This window comes from Vipera ursinii (genome assembly GCF_947247035.1).
Source record: "Vipera ursinii genome assembly, chromosome: 5".
Lineage (NCBI taxonomy): Eukaryota > Metazoa > Chordata > Lepidosauria > Squamata > Viperidae > Vipera > Vipera ursinii.
In genome coordinates, this window is record NC_139518.1 from 44,871,926 (window position 1) to 44,890,077 (window position 18,152).

The 18,152-nt window shown below is 39.4% G+C and overlaps 2 protein-coding genes across 3 annotated transcripts; one reads left to right on the forward strand and one right to left on the reverse strand.

Annotated features, from left to right (window-relative positions):
• The first annotated feature begins 41 nt into the window (after positions 1-41).
• EXOSC1 (exosome component 1) lies at positions 42-6,214 on the forward strand. Of its 2 annotated transcripts, none has more exons than XM_083364395.1 (8): positions 42-246; positions 2,109-2,224; positions 2,834-2,908; positions 3,460-3,548; positions 4,036-4,066; positions 4,805-4,855; positions 4,943-5,027; positions 5,391-6,214. In XM_083364395.1, the coding sequence occupies exons 1-8, from the start codon at positions 219-221 to the stop codon at positions 5,495-5,497; spliced, it is 582 nt and encodes a 193-aa protein (XP_083220521.1). In that variant the 5' UTR covers positions 42-218; the 3' UTR covers positions 5,498-6,214. The 2 variants fall into 2 exon arrangements, with proteins under 2 accessions (XP_083220521.1, XP_083220520.1); XM_083364394.1 differs by having other exon boundaries at positions 43-246; positions 4,033-4,066.
• Positions 6,215-6,593: 379 nt separating this feature from the next.
• Positions 6,594-12,334, reverse strand: PGAM1 (phosphoglycerate mutase 1). The gene is made up of 4 exons (XM_083364377.1): positions 12,085-12,334; positions 8,944-9,218; positions 7,801-7,981; positions 6,594-7,638 (listed from the first exon to the last, which is right to left on the reverse strand). The coding sequence occupies exons 1-4, from the start codon at positions 12,224-12,226 to the stop codon at positions 7,469-7,471; spliced, it is 768 nt and encodes a 255-aa protein (XP_083220503.1). The 5' UTR covers positions 12,227-12,334; the 3' UTR covers positions 6,594-7,468.
• Between the last annotated feature and the right edge of the window lie 5,818 nt (positions 12,335-18,152).

The window sequence follows — 18,152 nt, forward strand, 5'->3', positions numbered from 1 at the left end:
AACTACACTTCCCATCATTCAGTGCGCTTGAAGGGCCATTCTTTTCCGCCGGCCTTCTAGTTACAGTTACTCTGCAACATCCGAGGCCGGGTCTTGGGGTGGTATTCCGAAGAACGTGTGCTTGGAGGAAGTAATGTGAGGGTGGGATCGCCCAATGAGAATTCCAGCCACCCGCGGGGAAGACGCGGCCTAGCGCGAAGTCCTTTCCGCCGCCTGGGATGGCTCCTGCGCGCTACTGTGTTCCTGGTGGGTGACCGGGAGAGGGCGGGATGGGGTCCGCTCAAAGAAGAGCCGTTCCTTGGTTGAGAGAGCTAATTTCCTGGGCCAAGCTCCGGAGCGTCTTGTGGGTAAAATGTCTGGTATTTGCTTCAGCCCCAGAGCGAGAAAAGGCTGAATTTGGGGCTCGGTGAGTTGGTTTGTAGGACACAGATAACCGCGATCATAGGGTTTGTTGGGCGTCGGAATCATAAAATATATCTACGAATGTAACTGGAAGGAATCTGATCATCCAGACCAGGGGTCGGCAACCTCGGCTCTTTTATGACTCGTGGACTTCAACTCCCAGAATTCCTGAGCCAGCTTGGCTGGCTCAGGAATTGTGGGAGTTGAAGTCCACGAGTCATAAAAGAGCCGAGGTTGCCTACCCCTGATCCAGACCAACCCTCTATTCAGTGGAGGAATCCTCTATTTTCCCCCACAAATGGTCATTCGGCCCTGTTTGAAAAGCTAGCAGAGACCTTCCGCGGTTCTAGGCAGAATATTACACATTTTATCGGTCCATACCATCTAATCTAGCAACCTGTCTCCTCTCCAATTAGATGCTTCGGGAAAGCTTTCAACCCGAGCATTTTGTGTACTTGGATTTTCAGAAAACCTTTGTAGTTCTACATCACCGGCTCTTGAGTAAAGTTAGCAGCCACAGCATAAGAGGACCTATTTCTTAAGAATTGCTAATTAATTAAAAAAATCAAAAGCAGAAATTAGAAATAAGTGGGAAGAAAAAAAGTGAATTTTTCAAGATTCCATGCGGGGATCAGTGCTTTTAAGCATATCCATTAATAATCTTAAATATAAGTGCAGAACTGCCCATATTTACAGAAGATACTAAAATATTTAGAATAATCAAAAGCAAAAGTGTTTATGAAAAGCTCCAGAAGGATCTGTTTAAAATGGGTGAATACTAATCAACTGTGATTCAATTTAAATCACTTTTAGGCAAAACTATGTATACATGAAAGAAATCCCAGTTGACACTGATCTTGGATTCATAGTGGATAACTCAATGAAGATATCAACTTCATACCTAGTGATCATTAAGGAACAGACTGAAATTAAAACTGGCAAATTGTAATGCCCATAGACAATTATTTGGTATGCATTTTGAGAAAAATTATATAAAATAGATGGGAAAAATGTAGAAAACAAACATTTTGCCCATGAATCAAAAAAACTAGAACATGTAGGATTTTTTTCTTTGGAAGGTCATTTGAGCAGGAACATGATTAAGATGTACAAAATGAGGCATACTATGGAGAAAGTACTAAAACAAAAAATATACCTCAAAATATTAGGATCAGGGCCATCTAATGAAATTGATTAGAAAGATATTTAGAGTTGACAAAAGAAAGTATTGTTTTACATAGTGCAAAATTAATTTGCAGAATTAATTACTATAGGATTTGACAAAAATACTTCATCTGGATGTTTTAAAGGGGATTAGATAAATTCATGGATGACATTAATCAAAGCCTTCCAGTTTTGAGATGTATTGTTGCTTCCAAATTAGGGATTCCATCCCTCTACTGTAGTATTAGCTGTAGGTATAGTGCCATCTGCTTGAAAACACTTCAGAGGTTTCTGCTTGGCCATGGTAAGAAAGTGTTGGATTAACCATTGGTCTGATCCAGTTGGTTTATTCTTGTGTTCTTATTTTTTCTCTTTACTCATTTATTCTATCTATAGTATCTATTAATGTTACACACAAACTCATGTACATATGTCACAGAGGAAGTAATTTCTAGTGAGAGCAATCAGACATGAGTATTTAGAATATGAGAAGATGTGACGATGGGAAAACAAGCTGTTTTGTCTTGCCTTCTATTTCACAGGAGAGCGGCTCTGCAGTTTGGAGGAAGGAACCCCTGGGAATGGCACCTATACACGCCATGGTTCTATCTTTGCCTCTCTGGCTGGTTGTTTCATGAAGAAAAGTGAGAATGGCGTGGTGAGAATCAATATTTCTGCATAGAAATACTCATCAGCTTCTTAACTTCTCAATTGTGACTGGGTTTTCAGTTGTAAGGCGTGCACCCATGTCACTGGACCTGATTTTATTACCAATATTACAGTAGTCATTAAGCTGATCATGTAATTGTAAGTCCAAATCACATGTTCGTTAAATGTATCCTGAGGTTATAAGTCTGAATCCAGAAACAGCAAAAGATGCTGGAAACCTGTAAAAATAACCTTGCAAATTGTGGTCACATGATTGCAGGACACTGCAACCAGTTGTAAATTTGAGCCTGCTTCCAAGTGCCCAAAATGCAGTCATATGATGGGGGGGGGGAGAGGAATGCAACATTTTACAATAGCCAGAAGTGTTTTATGGGCTGTAAAGCACCCTTTCCAATGCCATTATAACTTGTGAAACATTAAACAAGGACTGCATGTAGCAGTATGTGCTGTGGATGACAGTGGGAGGGATAATGACAAGGACTGCATGCCTTGAATAACATGACATACAGGCAATCCAAAAGGGGTTGGACTTCAACTTATCACTTGGTGGTAGCTCAATGCATGGATGAATCTTGCTGGTTTTGCACCCTCCCTATAGCTCCCGGTAATCTCTGTGATGAGAGATGTGGAATCTCAGCTACTGCCCGATGTGGGAGCCACAGTGACCTGCAAGGTAATCTCAGCAGATTTACCTAATAATTTCATTGTTATTTTTAACCCAGCAATTAGTGTCATGAAAATAAAAGGTAATACAAATGGATAGAATGCTATATTTACCCATAAGTGAAGAGTATGTTTACCCCACCCCCACCCCCTGCAGATCATCTTTGGAAGCTCATGTTAGATTTGCCAACAGTGTGATGAATGAAACAAATGTTTTTGTTTAATCTTTCTCTGGTATTAGTTAAATATGGGATCATTTTCCCTACAATAAAATGAGTATGTCAAACCTAAGTCACAATCAAAATCATAATATATTGCCAGTGTTTCTGTCTACATTTGTTTTTACTTACATTTTTTAGTTGTTTAGTCCCTGCATTCAATATTTAGCAGGCCTACTGTGATGTTGCAGAAAGAGAAAAGGCTTATATATCCCAGGTTGGAGATTAGCTTGTTTATATTTATTATGTAGAACTGAAGTATTATCAGTTACAATCCTGAAGTTATAAGAGAGAGCAGATCATTGCTAAAAGTTACTTTCTCTCTTCCTCTTTTCCACTTCAGGTTTGCAGTATTAATTCTCGTTTTGCCAAGGTGCATATTTTGTATGTTGGTTCTACACCATTAAAATCCCCGTTCCGTGGAACAATACGGTATGAGGAAAACTTGTTTGTGGACATTTTTTGAAGGTGGCATTAGTGATGAGAGAATAAGCAAACTACAGTATGTTAATACTCCATCTGATTCTCATTGATATTTGAGTGATAATGAGAATTGGAAATAATGTTGGTTTTTAAGCTCTGCTGATTATAATTTTTTCATATAATTAGCTAACTTCTTTCTAAATTATGCTATTATGCAATATACATGTTTTATTTTATGTATGTATTTATTAAATTTATTGACTGCCCACCTTACCACAAGGATAATTGGGTGGTTTACAATATTAAAAGATAAAATATTACAAAGCCCATACACAGTACAAATATAAACATCAACTGTAACTAAAAGATGGAAAGGGAGGGAGTAGGATGCATGGGGAGCAGAGGGATAAAGTTGCCTTGTTCTATAAGATTAGTTGAAGAGGGGATAGAAGAAAATGGCAAAATTACAATTTCATCTTTTCTTCCATTATAGCAGAGAAGATATCCGAGCTACAGAGAAAGACAAGGTTAGATAGCTTTATATTTGGTTATATCAAATGAAGGAGATATGGCAGAGAAGCACTTTTTTTACATTAATATGTGTGAACTTAAAGATATGTTCAATCATTTTATTCCACGTGTATTGGTATAGTTTCCAGATGATTGCTAAAACTTGTTAGGAACAAAAATTGCATATTTGGGGTAGTAATTTGAGTACTAAGGTAAGAATACCGATGGTTAACGACCACTCATTCAGCGACCATTTGAACTTATAGTGGCACTCAACGTTCCATGTGTTGCAGCCCCCATTCCCCCATGCTTACATGATCACGATCCGTTTACTTGGCAAATGGCCTGGATTTTGGACCTTTGGTTGTGATTTGCAAACATCCCTGCTGACTTCCCCTAAGCAAAGTCAATGGGGAAGCTGGCAGGAAGTTTGGATCACATGAGGTCCTAGCTTAACCACCCATAATAATTCGCTTAATGACAATAGCTGGAGACTGCTGGGAATGCCATTGCCAAGGAGTGTGGTCACATGACATTACACTTTACATCACTTAGTGATGGAAATTCCAGTCTCAGTTATGGTGTTTAAAGCAAGGGCCACTTCCTTTTTTAAAAATGTCATGATTATTTCAAACCTTTCTGTATCCAAACCTGACTTGCTTAATTGCTCTATTTGCCAGAGACATTTGTCCCTCAAAATTGTCCTTGCGTTTTGACATTTGCTTTCTCTTTCCTCCTCCTTTATATGTTGATAGATAGAAGTTTACAAGAGTTTTCGGCCAGGAGATATTGTTTTGGCCAAAGTTGTATCCTTTTTCTGTGGTTGTCTTTATGCCTGCGTTTGTGATTTTTTGTGGAAATTTTCTGACTTTTTCCCTTAACCTGTGGACTAGATCTCTTTAGGGGATGCGCAATCAAATTATTTGCTGACCACAGCAGAAAATGAGCTGGGGGTAGTAGTGGCTCATAGTGAAGCAGGTAAGAACGGATATTTTCTGAATAAACTGAAAAACCATAACTTAAATGTACACACTGGCACCTTTTCAAGTTTCAGCTCTCTGCAGATGTGATTTTGTGGGAAATATCAGGGATGCCATAAATGTCACTATATCTAAATGGGAAAATCTAGAATAATATCCAGTCCACATAAACAGCTGTTCTTCAGTGTCAAAGTGAAAGCTGTGTATCATGGTGAGTCGTTTTGAACTGGAATTATTGAATTTAAAGATAGCAAGGTTGTGACAACATCGGAAACTAATTGCAGGGTAATTTTCAAAAGCATAGGACTTTTTTTTCCCCAGGAGTTTATGTCTATATAAATATTGACTTTTTTTATTTCAGGTGTACAGATGGTGCCAATAAGCTGGTGTGAAATGCAGTGTCCCAGTACACATGGCAAGGAGCTGCGCAAAGTAGCCCGTGTTCAGCCTCAATTTCTACAGACATAGTGAAAGATTCATACACCAAAGCATATGACTGGTAGCAGGAAAGATTAATCCTAGGAAAAGAACCAGAGGAACTTGAAAGAAAAAAAAAAAGCAACTTCAAGAATGTTGCAGAGCTTTTTAGTGAAGGACATTATGATTAGAACTTTTTACTTTCAATTTGGCAACCTAATTTTGTTTTGTAATTCAGAAAACTTTCTACTCTGATTTCTGCCTTCAATTGAAGGAGCTAAACTCTGCTTTAGAAAAGCAAAAAGGATAAGAAAACAATCTATAAAGGCTACCTGCCTGCATTTTCGCTTGTAAATTACAAGTCATTGGCCTGCCCAGGAAGTAAGCCTAAATCAATATCTGTTTCTCTTAAAATATACTTTAATTGCAAGCCCTTTTGAATCTCAAGTTATCACAGTATCACAAAAAAATGGAATAAAAACTAGGAACTTGACTGTAAAAAATGCTAACAAGCTATATTTTGACTAAACTACTGAGGCAGTCTTATACAGTGGCACTCAGTCAACCTCTGGCATGTGAAATTATGCAACACTGCATCTTTTGACAGTATATATGATAGTGAGATATGCAGAGTCCCAAAAAATGCATTTTTCAGCATCCTTCTGGTGCTCAAACTTTGGAAATGTTTCCAGAGGTGAATGCAAAACAGATATTCTTGACCATGATTTTTTTAATAAAATCCCACATCAGAATGTTTTCCTCCACCTATCCATGTCCTTGTATTTCCTGTACATATTGTATCTTGTATTTGACATCACATGGGATGCACGATATTTTTCAGTCAGTGTTGTATACTGCTTTGGAGTGGCATTTGAGGAGCAACACAAATGAGGTCCCCCCCATATATTTAAACCTTCACAAATCAAGTTGCGACATCCAGAGTTCTTTTTCTTGACTTATCTGTCATATTTTCTTATAGTAAGACCTATGCTTGCCTTTCATGTTCAGCTTTTTTTTTGCTTCCTCAATATCCAGTTGTCCCCTTTTGTGTTCCCATTAGAGCTACCCATGTATAAATTACTTTATAGAAAAGGGCTTTTAATTCGTAATTATTCAATTACTTATTTTTATTCTGGTCCTGTTTTTTGGGAGTATGGCCTCTGAAAAGTATGTATAGTCACGTATCTGTACTCCTGGTTTAAGTCTCACCCTCTCATCTCACACACAGGAGATTGGTTTCACCTAAAATTGGCAACAGGTGATGTTCTTCATTGCAGTAGTTACATATTTCTTAATACTGTATTAAACCTCTTTTACAAGTAATACAGACACAGCAGCTATTGCACATAATTCCTTTATTTTACTGAGACTAGGGCAGATTCAGCCATTGTACAGTGAAATTAGTTCTAGTGTAAATCTGCCATCCAGAAGGCAGAGACAAACACAAACTATGGGGTAGAAAAGCAACGTGATGATACACAGTATCAGGGTTTACTGGCACTACACAAAGTTACTGGATCACAGGTGGAAATTCCAGAGTGGGAGCTAGTCCTTTCTTCTAGTCTCACCCTTCTTTCCTACATTCAGAAGGCAATAAAATAAGAATTGGCTTTTCATCTAGCTTAAGTGAAATGGCGTGCTGCTTATGCAAAATTAAAAAAACACAAATTAAAAATGGTCCTTGCAACCATCTTGAATGGCAAAACCAAATGAAACAATACTTGACTAATTGGAGTTCTCACATCAAGATAGGAAAGGTTATCTTGGGAAAACCTTGGTCTCCCCTTCGGTTCAGCAGCATTTAATTTCATTGCTGTGGGATTTGTTTCTGTCAGTAACCCTGCTGATCTATGGTCCACACCTCTAAAATATCTAGCCAGATCCCGCTGGAGAAATGTGAATGTTGAAGGGTAAGCCATGGCTCTCGTAAACTTCACCATCTCTGGCTCTTCAGCCCAGTCCCTTGAGGCATGTGCTAGGAAGGGGAAAGAGGGGTTATGCTACTGATTACTTTGCCTGCCCTCATTTCTTAGCTTTGCCCTGAGCTGCCACAGCTTCCATAGCTTTGCGGACAGTCTCCTCATCTCCCAGGAATTGCATAGGCTTGATAGGCTTCAAATTTTTGTCCAGCTCATAGACTATTGGTATTCCGGTCGGCAGATTGAGTTCCATGATTGCTGCCTCAGACATTCCTGCAAAGAATAAAATAAATGAAAATGTATGACAAGGTAAAAAGCTTGATTATATTACCCTATTCAGGACCTATTTACCAGAGAGCTTTGGTTCAACTAACTTTTTAGATTCAGTCAGGCTTAAATCAGCTTTCGCTCCAAAGTTACAAACAGAATACTCACCTTCTAGATGTTTCACAATGCCTCGGAGACTGTTACCATGGGCAGCAACGAGCACTCGCTTGCCTTCCTTGATCTGAGGAACAATTTCTTCATTCCAGAAGGGCAGTGCCCGAGCAATAGTATCTTTCAAACTCTCACATGTAGGTAGCTGATCTTCAGTAAGGTCAGCATAGCGGCGATCCTGGAGTAGGAAAGGTAGCAGCAACTTAATCACAGTGATTGATTCATATTTTCTCAAGACTTGTTATAGACAGCTGTACTTCATTTTAAAAAATGCTTTAGAAAAGTTGTGTCTCAAACTACCTGTTTGCTTGGCACCATACTTTAGGCACTTAAGTGATCTTATAGGCTACTATAATTTTTTTTTAATCCCTGCTTAATGACATTTTTAGGTCTCTGCTACTGTCACAATAATTATTATCAGCCATATGTTAGGCAATAAACAATTTAAAGGTGTCTGATGAAGTTGTATAACGTTAAATAATGTCTTAACTTGTTACCATCTTCAACCACTGAAAAACTGCCTTCAATATCATTCACTCATTGGATTCATACCCAAACTTATCTGGACTGATTGCCTCTTTAGTAGCCTTATTTACAGTTTAACTGTACTATGTAAGTTTCTGGTGAACTAGTCTTTAAATATTTAAAATAAATATCCTACATTAATTATATTACCACAGTACATGAAAACTTATTAAAGTTTAAAACGGCATGTGAGGCCAATGCTCTATTTCTTAATTCATTAACAAATATTGCATAGATGGAAAATTCCGCCAGTTTAAGAATAGCCTTGACTGTTCCCATCCATCGAATATAAACATTCATGAAAGACCAATGTCAATGATTAATTGCATGAAAGCAATCTGTATTCTAAAATTTTAAAATTCTGCTCAAAACATACAGCAATGTAATCATATCCACAGAAAAAGCCCAGAACAGTGGGCCAGTGAGAATATTATATGAGTACAGGTCAAACAAGATAAAAGTGAACTACAATGGAACTATTGTTTGAGTCAGAAATCAAAAAAGCAAAAGGTAAACGAAACTACACAATAATTATATCCTAATGACAATTACTTTAAAATAACCTCAAAGCAACAGCTAACTTCACCAGATTAATAAATTACGACCTCATCTTACCTTGCTAATGGTGTTATAGAAAGGGTGATCAGGCTCCATTGGAGGTGGAGGGATGTCATAGGAACGCCTCCATATCTTGACCTGGGCTTCACCATGTTTAGCAGCTGTCTCAGCCTTGTTAAGGCCTGTTAGACCACCATAATGCCTTTCGTTGAGACGCCAGGTCCTCACTACTGGCAACCACATTTGGTCAAGGATATCCAGCACAGTCCAGAGGGTCCGGATGGCCCTCTTCTGCACAGATGTGAAGCAGATGTCAAACTCATATTTAGAATCTGAAAGAGCCAGAAAGTATAATACTGTAACTCATTTATCTTTACAGCTGTTATTGCTGACATACAGTTAATCCATCTTGACTCATTTAATCTGTAGTTCTGAAGCACCCTAATCATTGTAAAATAGCATATTAGTATGGAACCCTTCTATATTCCCACTTGTCCATTAATCACTTGCCATAATATGTAAAATAACCACTGACAAAATATTTCTATGTAGCAGATAAATGGACTCAGGGGATAAGACGATTAAAATCTCCTCTTTCAGAAGCACTCTGGAGTCTAGTGCCCTGGTTCCTGCCACCAGCTCTCTTTGAAAGGACATCCATCTGGTGTTCTTACAAGAGTTCTCACAAACTGAACTGCCCTTCCAGCAAAGTGTATTTGTGTGTCTGTGTGTGTGTGTGTGCACACACACACACACACACACACAAACACACATATATAATCACTACGATGGCCCTTCTATTCATGTAGGATCTTCATTTAGCATGAGACTGAAATTTGCCTGTATGAAAATAAAATAATCTTGCAAAAGATAAAATAAAAAAATCTCAGAACAAAAGATGACACTAATGTGCTATAACTAAGAGAGAGACCGCTTCAACACTATTTATCAGATCTTCATAATCACCTTGTGCTCCCTGGTTTCCTGTTGCTAGTCTAGAGTGCACGAAAGTTAAATGATTGTGCAATAATGCAAACTAATGCCATGGTGGAGAAAGCAACAGTTGTGCAACACAAGAAGAGTGAATGAGGACATATAAGCACGAATAATATTTGCCAGAATCTCCCAAATGAAAGGTAGAATTTAAAAACAAAACTTACTTATACAATAGAACACGCACACATGAATATTAGAGTTGTTGAATGAACTTTTTATTCCTTAGATACCATGCTGAATTCAAATAAACTTGTTTTAAATAGTATTTCCAGGAGAAGGCCAAACTTACAATTTACATTCTATTTAGATGGGCTCTCAAGTCCATCAACAAATTAAAAATGCAATTTTAATATTCACATTTTTAATGCATTAGCAAAAACTTTCTACAGATTTCATAACTAGCTGGAGAGCAATCAGATGAAACTCTGGGGAAGATTCCAGTTGTGGATAATGCAGAAGGTTATCTTCATCTTCTGAGGACTGGGACTCTCTTTCGGGCCTTAAGGTAAGTAAACTAAAGAACGAGATCAGTCTGTTTCTTGAACCTGCAGAGGTGCATGTCTTAATAAATGTTTCCTGGCCCTCCCCCATTTCCTGCACTGAGCACAAGCTCTCCTTCCTCCCTTGCAGTACTGAATGACTCAGCTTCTACTACATTTCTTTAACAAAGTATCTACCCAATTACCAGCAAACTTCTAGACCAGGGGTGGCTCTTTTATGACTCAAGGACTTCAACTCCCAGAATTCCTGAGTCAGCTATGCTGACTCAGGAATTCTGGGATTTGGAGTCCATGAGTCATAAAAGAGCCGAGGTTGCCTACCCCTGTTCTAGACAGTCTAACTGCTGGATGCTTTCCCTGAGGATAGGTTAACTTAAGACATCATTGTGCCTTCTCGGGCAGATGGAAAAATAATTAACTCAAGGGGACTGTCAAACACGCACAGCTTGAAAGAAGCAGGGGCCACCTACTCAAAATGAAAGCATCCCTTTTTTTAATGCGGAATATCGTTTTTACAATCAGAATGGTTTTGTTCCGTTATCCCGGAGTTGAATGTTAGGAAGCCTTAGCAAAATCACAAAGAAAAAGGCTCGATAGCACGCTTGGCTAAGGGCTTGCCGGAATCAATGAACTCTGAAAGGAAAAGGACCGGGTTAGGGTTACTGTGGGACTCCTCCCTTTCGCCTCCGGCGGGAAGGCGCCGTCTGGCGTTTCTCCGCCGGAGAGGGACGAGGCAGGGAGCACGTGCCCAGACAAAATCTCGAGTCTTTTGTCCTCTAACCAAGTTCCTCTAACCTGCGGGCGCCTCGGGACCGTTTTCTCTGAAACGCCAAGCCCAAGTTACTCCGTGGGTCTTCCACTGGGCCAGGGGTAGGCAACCTCGGCTCTTTTATGACTCATGGACTTCAACTCCCAGAATTCCTGAGCCAGCCAAGCTGGCTCAGGAATTCTGGGAGTTGAAGTCCATGAGTCATAAAAGAGCCGAGGTTGCCTACCCCTGCACTGGGCACTTCTTAGCATGGGATATAGGCAGCATCTTTGCATTCGCGAACCAGTAGTATCCCGCCGATTTTACGCAAGATCCCATTTGCAACCTAATTCGAAGGACACCGAGGACACACGGACGGGAGTATTGATTACCTTCCAAGGTAAAAAATTGGGCCAGAGACGCTAAACCCCCCCCCGTGGAGAGGGATTTTTTTAAAAAAAAAATATCCATATCCAGGCTCAAGGTTGACTCAGCCTTCCATCCTTCCGAGGTAGGTAAAATGAGGACCCAGATTGTTGGGGGCAATTAAGCTGACTTTGTAATAATGCCGCTTGGGGTGTGTGTGAAAGCCCTAATAAGCAGGCATATACATAGAATGAAGGCTACTGCTAAGCTTGTAAGCCGCCCTGAGTCTTCGGAGAAGGGCGGGATATAAATGGAATTAAAATAAAAATAAAATAAAAAAAAAAGAATTCTCCATCCCACAATTTGATCGCTGTTCACGGTTATTACAGGCTACGTTTACGACCTTTGCAAACAGCTCGACATTATCCACCTATATACGACCCCACAAATTTCAGAACGAGCAGTTCCCCCTCCCGTCCCGATTTTCTCGAAGTGAAAATGAGCAGCGGTGACCCCCCCCCCCCGCGGCAGCAGAGCATCAACAGCCGCATTGCTCCCGCCATCCGCCCGCTTCCTCCGCATCTTCACCTCTCAGCGCTTCGCCGCCGCGCCGCGCTTCTTCCTGCCCGGCTGGGCTCAAATCCGCATCGTACCAGCCGCTGAACCGATTCTCTAGGTTCCAGGTGCTCTCCCCGTGCCGAATCAGCACGAGCCTGTAGGCAGCCGCCATACTCTGAAGCGAAGAGACCGAACCGAGGAGCAGCAATGCAAGAGAATGAAGGTTCCTCTCGCTCCCCGCCCCAGACAAGAAGACTCTTTACCGGCTAGTGCGCATGTGCCAAAAGAGGAGCCTCCTGTGATTGTAGGGCGCAGGCGTTCCCGCAATCTTCCAATCCGTAGACTCGCCGCAGCGACCGAGATTGCGGGTTAATTTGGGTGATTCCCGCTTTATAAGGGAAGGGAAGAAGGTATTTTTGTTAAATTGACTCTAGATGCAGGGCGTGTGGGACATGCTATTTGCATGTTGTCATTAAGTATAAAAGTTTTCCTCGTGCGTTTAGGACAGGGGTCTTCAAACTTGGCCCTTTTATGACTTGTGGACTTCAACTCCCAGAATTCCTCAGCCAGCAAAGCTGGCTGAGGAATTCTGGGAGTTGAAGTCCACAAGTCATAAAAGGGCCAAGTTTGAAGACCCCTGGTTTAGGAGGTATAGCGTCTCATTGGTCCCTCAGAATCATTGCGCATGTAAAAAATGGCGTGGCGTCAGCTGATGAGCCGCGATTTTTTTTTCCTGAAAACTTCCTAAGGGATCGGAATGTGCCACAGCCAGAAATAATAAAAGATCTGAGCAACAGAGCCTCCTATTGTGTGGTGTATGTCAGATACATAAAAGGAAGGGACCTCGGAGTCCTAGTGGATGATCACTTGTATACGAGCCAGCAGCAGCCAGAAAAGTTAATACAATCCTGGGTTATATAAACAGGCATAGAATCAAGATCACGAGAAGCAGTGCCATTAGTTTGTTTTAGTAAAATAATTTAAATCAATTTTTCACTTGATGTCAAATTAAATGAATTATATTGGTTGACAATGAGATTTTTTTTCTTAGTACAATTGCCAAATGCAATAAACTGGTTTTAGGTATGTGTGTGCAGTAATTATTTCAACACCAATACATTTTAACAACATATTCTATTTGTAAATGAACGCAAATGCAAATTATACAATTTTTTTGTGCAAAAATAAAATTACAGATTTAAGAGCTGTTATCATTAATTATCCTTAGATTAAAAAATAATTCCATCATCCAAAACTTTTGTTATACTGTATTTAACGAACAGATGCTTTGGGATTAAAAAAAAGACTGACTACATTTGATTGTGTATCACCATGGCATTAAAACAAAATTCGAACAGTGTACGAAAAATAAAGGTTCTCTAAACGTCTCCTGGCTATATCTATACATTTTCCTTGATAGCACTCTATTGCCTTCTTTTTAGCCTTTTTTTCAACTTCCCAGCTTAAAAAAGGCAAGGCGGGAGCTGAAAGTTACAGAGACTGTTTAAGCAGGTTGCTAGGCAACCTGTTCACACTCAGCCCTTCTTACTCTCCCATTTTTAAATTAGCCTGTACGGATTGCATTTCCTTCAATTTGAGCCATCTGAAGGTCCATCGCTGCGATGCATTCTGCTGCTCTGCAAGGAGAATTCTGGTTGCCCGAGGAGAATTTGGCTCTCCAGAACAGTTTCCTTCAGCTTTTTTTTTTTTGTGCAAAAAAAAAAAAAGTGCTGGAATGCCGTTCTGAGCGTTTTATGGAAAAAAAAGCCCTGACACGAAGTATTAGTACCGCTTTATAAAACTCTAGTAAGACTACACCTGGAATATTGCAACCAATTTTGTTTACCATACTACAAAAAAGATGTCGAGATCTTGGAAAAAGTTCAGAGAAGAGCAACTAAAATGATCAAAGGCCTGGAGAGTAAAACATGAAGAACAGCTGTAGGACTTGGGTTTGGCTAGTCCAGGGGTAGGCAACCTTGGCTCTTTTATGACTCGTGGACTTCAACTCCCAGAATTCCTGAGCCAGCATAGCTGAAGTCCACGAGTCATAAAAGAGCCAAGGTTGCCTACCCCTGGGCTAGTCTAAAGAAAAGAAATGGGTGACATGATAGCAGTATTCCAGTATTTGAGGAGCTGCCACCAAGAAGAGGGCATCAAACTATTGTCCAGAGGGCAAGACAAGAAACAATGGTTAGAAACTGACCAAAGAGAGAAGCAATCTGGAATTAAGGAGAAACTTCCTAACAGTGAGGACAATTAACCAGTGGAACAGCTTGCCTTCAGAAATCGTGGGCGCTCCATCACTGGAGATTTTTAAGAAGAGACTAGACAGTCACTTGTCTGAAATGGTATAGATTCGTCTACTCGAGCAGGGGGCTGGACTAGAAGACCTCCAAGGTCCCTTCCAGCTCTATTCTATTCTAAATTGGTATATTGCAAAAAATATTTAAAAACATAAAAAATATTTTTAAAAATATAAAAAACATAAATCACTTAATAATTGGTGAACAGTGTGTTGACTGGTTTTACATTTGTAAAACTATCACTAACAATTGATTTCTATAATCCATGTTGATTTCCTCTTTTCCCAAAATATCCTCTTTTGCAAACATTGAGTTAATACAATTCTTATTATTTTGATAGATAACAAATATATATATTTTCCCACTATGCCTAAAAATAATAATCACATCAATATAATATTCCTTTTCTATCCAATCATTCTGGTTGCCTTATCATAGATCCTGTTACAGTCCTTATTTTAATTTGTTTCTTCCACCAAATTCTAAGTATTCTTACTTGTTAAGATTTTCTCAAAAATTAATTACATTTAAAAAATTAATTCTATTTTTTTCATATGAACCATCTCACACTTTTACATTTCTTAAGGAATAGATAAAACAGTAAAAAAAGGGGAACAAGAGTAAAGAAACATAAAAAATAACATACTACTTAAAATATATATCCCTCCTAAGCTAATATATATATGTTTCCAAAATTTCTTGTTCTTTTTAACCATAATTAAAAATATATTTAAATATTCCATTTAATACATCTAGTCATCTAGTCCTTTAACTCTTATTCAAACCTTTTTTCATATAATTTTCTTAAATTCAATCACATTTAAATATCTAAAACATTTTCTTTATCTAAAGTCATTTCAACTTTTTTATATTACTCCTATCAAGAAAGAGAATAAAAAAGGGAAAAAAGCATACTATATTATTTAGGGAATTCATCCCTCTTGGAATGTCATATATATTCCAAATCTTTTCTATTTCGTTAACTATATTCAAACAAATAGTTCTTTTTTAAGTATTCTCTCTGGTAAGTCCTATCATCTATTTTCTTGGTTTCCACTTTAGTCTTTTTCCTTTGCCCAGTATCTTTCTTAATCAATGTATTTTGCTGAATAAAAAGGTTTTTCCATATGTTCGTAAATATTACTGTAGATATAAAAAATAAATCAGGTGAAGTGTCTTTTTATGGGCCTTCTGTCTTTCCATGTTTGTTGAAAATCTTTTTCTTTCTCTTTCTCTCTGCTTCTCTTATCATTTCCTTTCTCTCCAATGTCCCTGTCATCTCTACAGTTGATTTTATCCAATCTGTTTTCTTGTCCTCAGATTTATTTTGTAGCCTTAAGGCAGGGCTTTTCAACCAGTGGTACGGGTACCACCTGTGGTACACTGGCACCTAGCAGGTGGTACACAACCATCCTAGAAAAGTGGTAGCGGGGGAGGGGAATGAGCTGAACCATTGGTAGCACCACACAAGCCTGAGTGAGAGATGGCTGGAGCTGCAGGGCTGTCAGAGCTCAGCGGAAGCACCAGGATTAGCGCCAGGCTCCAGCTGGAGCTCAGTGCTGATCCTGGCGCTTCTGCTGAGCCCAGAAGAAGCGCTGATCAGCTGGAATGTTGCAGCATCTCCAGGGTCTTATGATTTACATGCAGATGCTTGGCAACTGATTCATATTTATGACGGTCAGTGTCCCAGGATCATGTGAAGTGACCAAAACCTGCTGCAACCACCCAGCAGAGGGGGGGGGAATAAAAACCAAACACCCCCCTCACCCCACCCCCGCTGCCAATCCTCAACAGAAATTCTCACAACAATGAAAACCTCGGACAGGAGGAAGAGCGCTGCTGGGTGGCAGGCAGGTGTCTTGCTCGGCTGTGGCTTGGGGGGGGGGCACTTTTTCAGTGCCATTGTGACTTCGAACAGTCACTAAGCGAACTGTTGTAAGTCAAGGACTACCTGTACTTTATCACTTTTTTCCTTTTTTTTTTGATCATCAAGTTTTTGACACCTTGCTAGGCGACTGGTGGTACTTGGATGTTGCCATATCCTAAAAGTGGTACAATGGGTGAAAAAGTTGAAAAGCCCTGCACTATTGCTATTGCTGTCTTTTGTATGCTGAATTGGATGTTTTTAATGTTTTAGTGGTTTTACTTTTTTGTTTTAAAATGTTTTTTATTGTAATTGTAAGCTGTCCAGTAATTGACTGAAGTAGGTAGCCATAGAAATTGAACAAATAAATAAATTTTTCAGATCACAATGCTGATGACCTCTGCATATATATTTCAATGTAGTCACCAGGAGTCCAAGCTTCATGTGACAGCATCATTAACTTTTTAGTATTATCACCTTTTGCAAGCAATGGCAAGCACTTAAATTTAATGGCACAGAAATAGTTTTTTTTGTTATTTTTTAAAATTATATCCACTACTCAGAAAAATAGGGTTACTCCTATTATTAGAGTGAAGATGATCATCTTATGTACTCATATTAGGTAATAGAACTCAGTTATTGTTGTTATGCTTAATCAGCCAGATGTTTAAATGAGATTTGACATTTTTATCCACCTATCGAGTCCTTCCCAAGGATCTGGGATAGGCAGATGTTGTTTGGTGGTGTTAAAGGTTATTAACATTACCATCAAGGAGAAGTGTTTTGGGGTTTTCTTGAATGCCAAAATAAATAATTTGCCTGACATTGAGTATAGTACGTCACTTTACAGGGAGTGCAGAATTATTAGGCAAGTTGTATTTTTGAGGATTAATTTTATTATTGAACAACAACCATGTTCTCAATGAACCCAAAAAACTCATTAATATCAAAGCTGAATATTTTTGGAAGTAGTTTTTAGTTTGTTTTTAGTTATAGCTATTTTAGGGGGATATCTGTGTGTGCAGGTGACTATTACTGTGCATAATTATTAGGCAACTTAACAAAAAACAAATATATACCCATTTCAATTATTTATTTTTACCAGTGAAACCAATATAACATCACAACATTCACAAATATACATTTCTGACATTCAAAAACATAACAAAAACAAATCAGTGACCAATATAGCCACCTTTCTTTGCAAGGACACTCAAAAGCCTGCCATCCATGGATTCTGTCAGTGTTTTGATCTGTTCACCATCAACATTGCGTGCAGCAGCAACCACAGCCTCCCAGACACTGTTCAGAGAGGTGTACTGTTTTCCCTCCTTGTAAATCTCACATTTGATGATGGACCACAGGTTCTCAATGGGGTTCAGATCAGGTGAACAAGGAGGCCATGTCATTAGATTTCCTTCTTTTATACCCTTTCTTGCCAGTCACGCTGTGGAGTACTTGGACGCATGTGATGGAGCATTGTCCTGCATGAAAATCATGTTTTTCTTGAAGGATGCAGACTTCTTCCTGTACCACTGCTTGAAGAAGGTGTCTTCCAGAAACTGGCAGTAGGACTGGGATTTGAGCTTGACTCCATCCTCAACCCGAAAAGGCCCCACAAGCTCATCTTTGATGATACCAGCCCAAACCAGTACTCCACCTCCACCTTGCTGGCATCTGAGTCGGACTGGAGCTCTCTGCCCTTTACCAATCCAGCCACGGGCCCATCCATCTGGCCCATCAAGACTCACTCTCATTTCATCAGTCCATAAAACCTTAGAAAAATCAGTCTTGAGATATTTCTTGGCCCAGTCTTGACGTTTCAGCTTGTGTGTCTTGTTCAGTGGTGGTCGTCTTTCAGCCTTTCTTACCTTGGCCATGTCTCTGAGTATTGCACACCTTGTGCTTTTGGGCACTCCAGTGATGTT

Bases quoted from the DNA above. Each gene is read 5' to 3' on its own strand.
- EXOSC1 (XM_083364394.1), top strand. From the start codon at position 219: ATGGCTCCTGCGCGCTACTGTGTTCCTG. The intron at 2,225-2,833 runs GTGAGAATCAAT...CCCTCCCTATAG, and splicing joins AGAAAAGTGAGAATGGCGTG to CTCCCGGTAATCTCTGTGAT. The intron at 2,909-3,459 runs GTAATCTCAGCA...TTTCCACTTCAG, and splicing joins GAGCCACAGTGACCTGCAAG to GTTTGCAGTATTAATTCTCG.
- PGAM1 (XM_083364377.1), bottom strand. From the start codon at position 12,226: ATGGCGGCTGCCTACAGGCTCGTGCTGATTCGGCACGGGGAGAGCACC. The intron at 7,982-8,943 runs GTAAGATGAGGT...TTCCTACTCCAG, and splicing joins TCTATAACACCATTAGCAAG to GATCGCCGCTATGCTGACCT. The intron at 7,639-7,800 runs GTGAGTATTCTG...TATTCTTTGCAG, and splicing joins CATTGTGAAACATCTAGAAG to GAATGTCTGAGGCAGCAATC.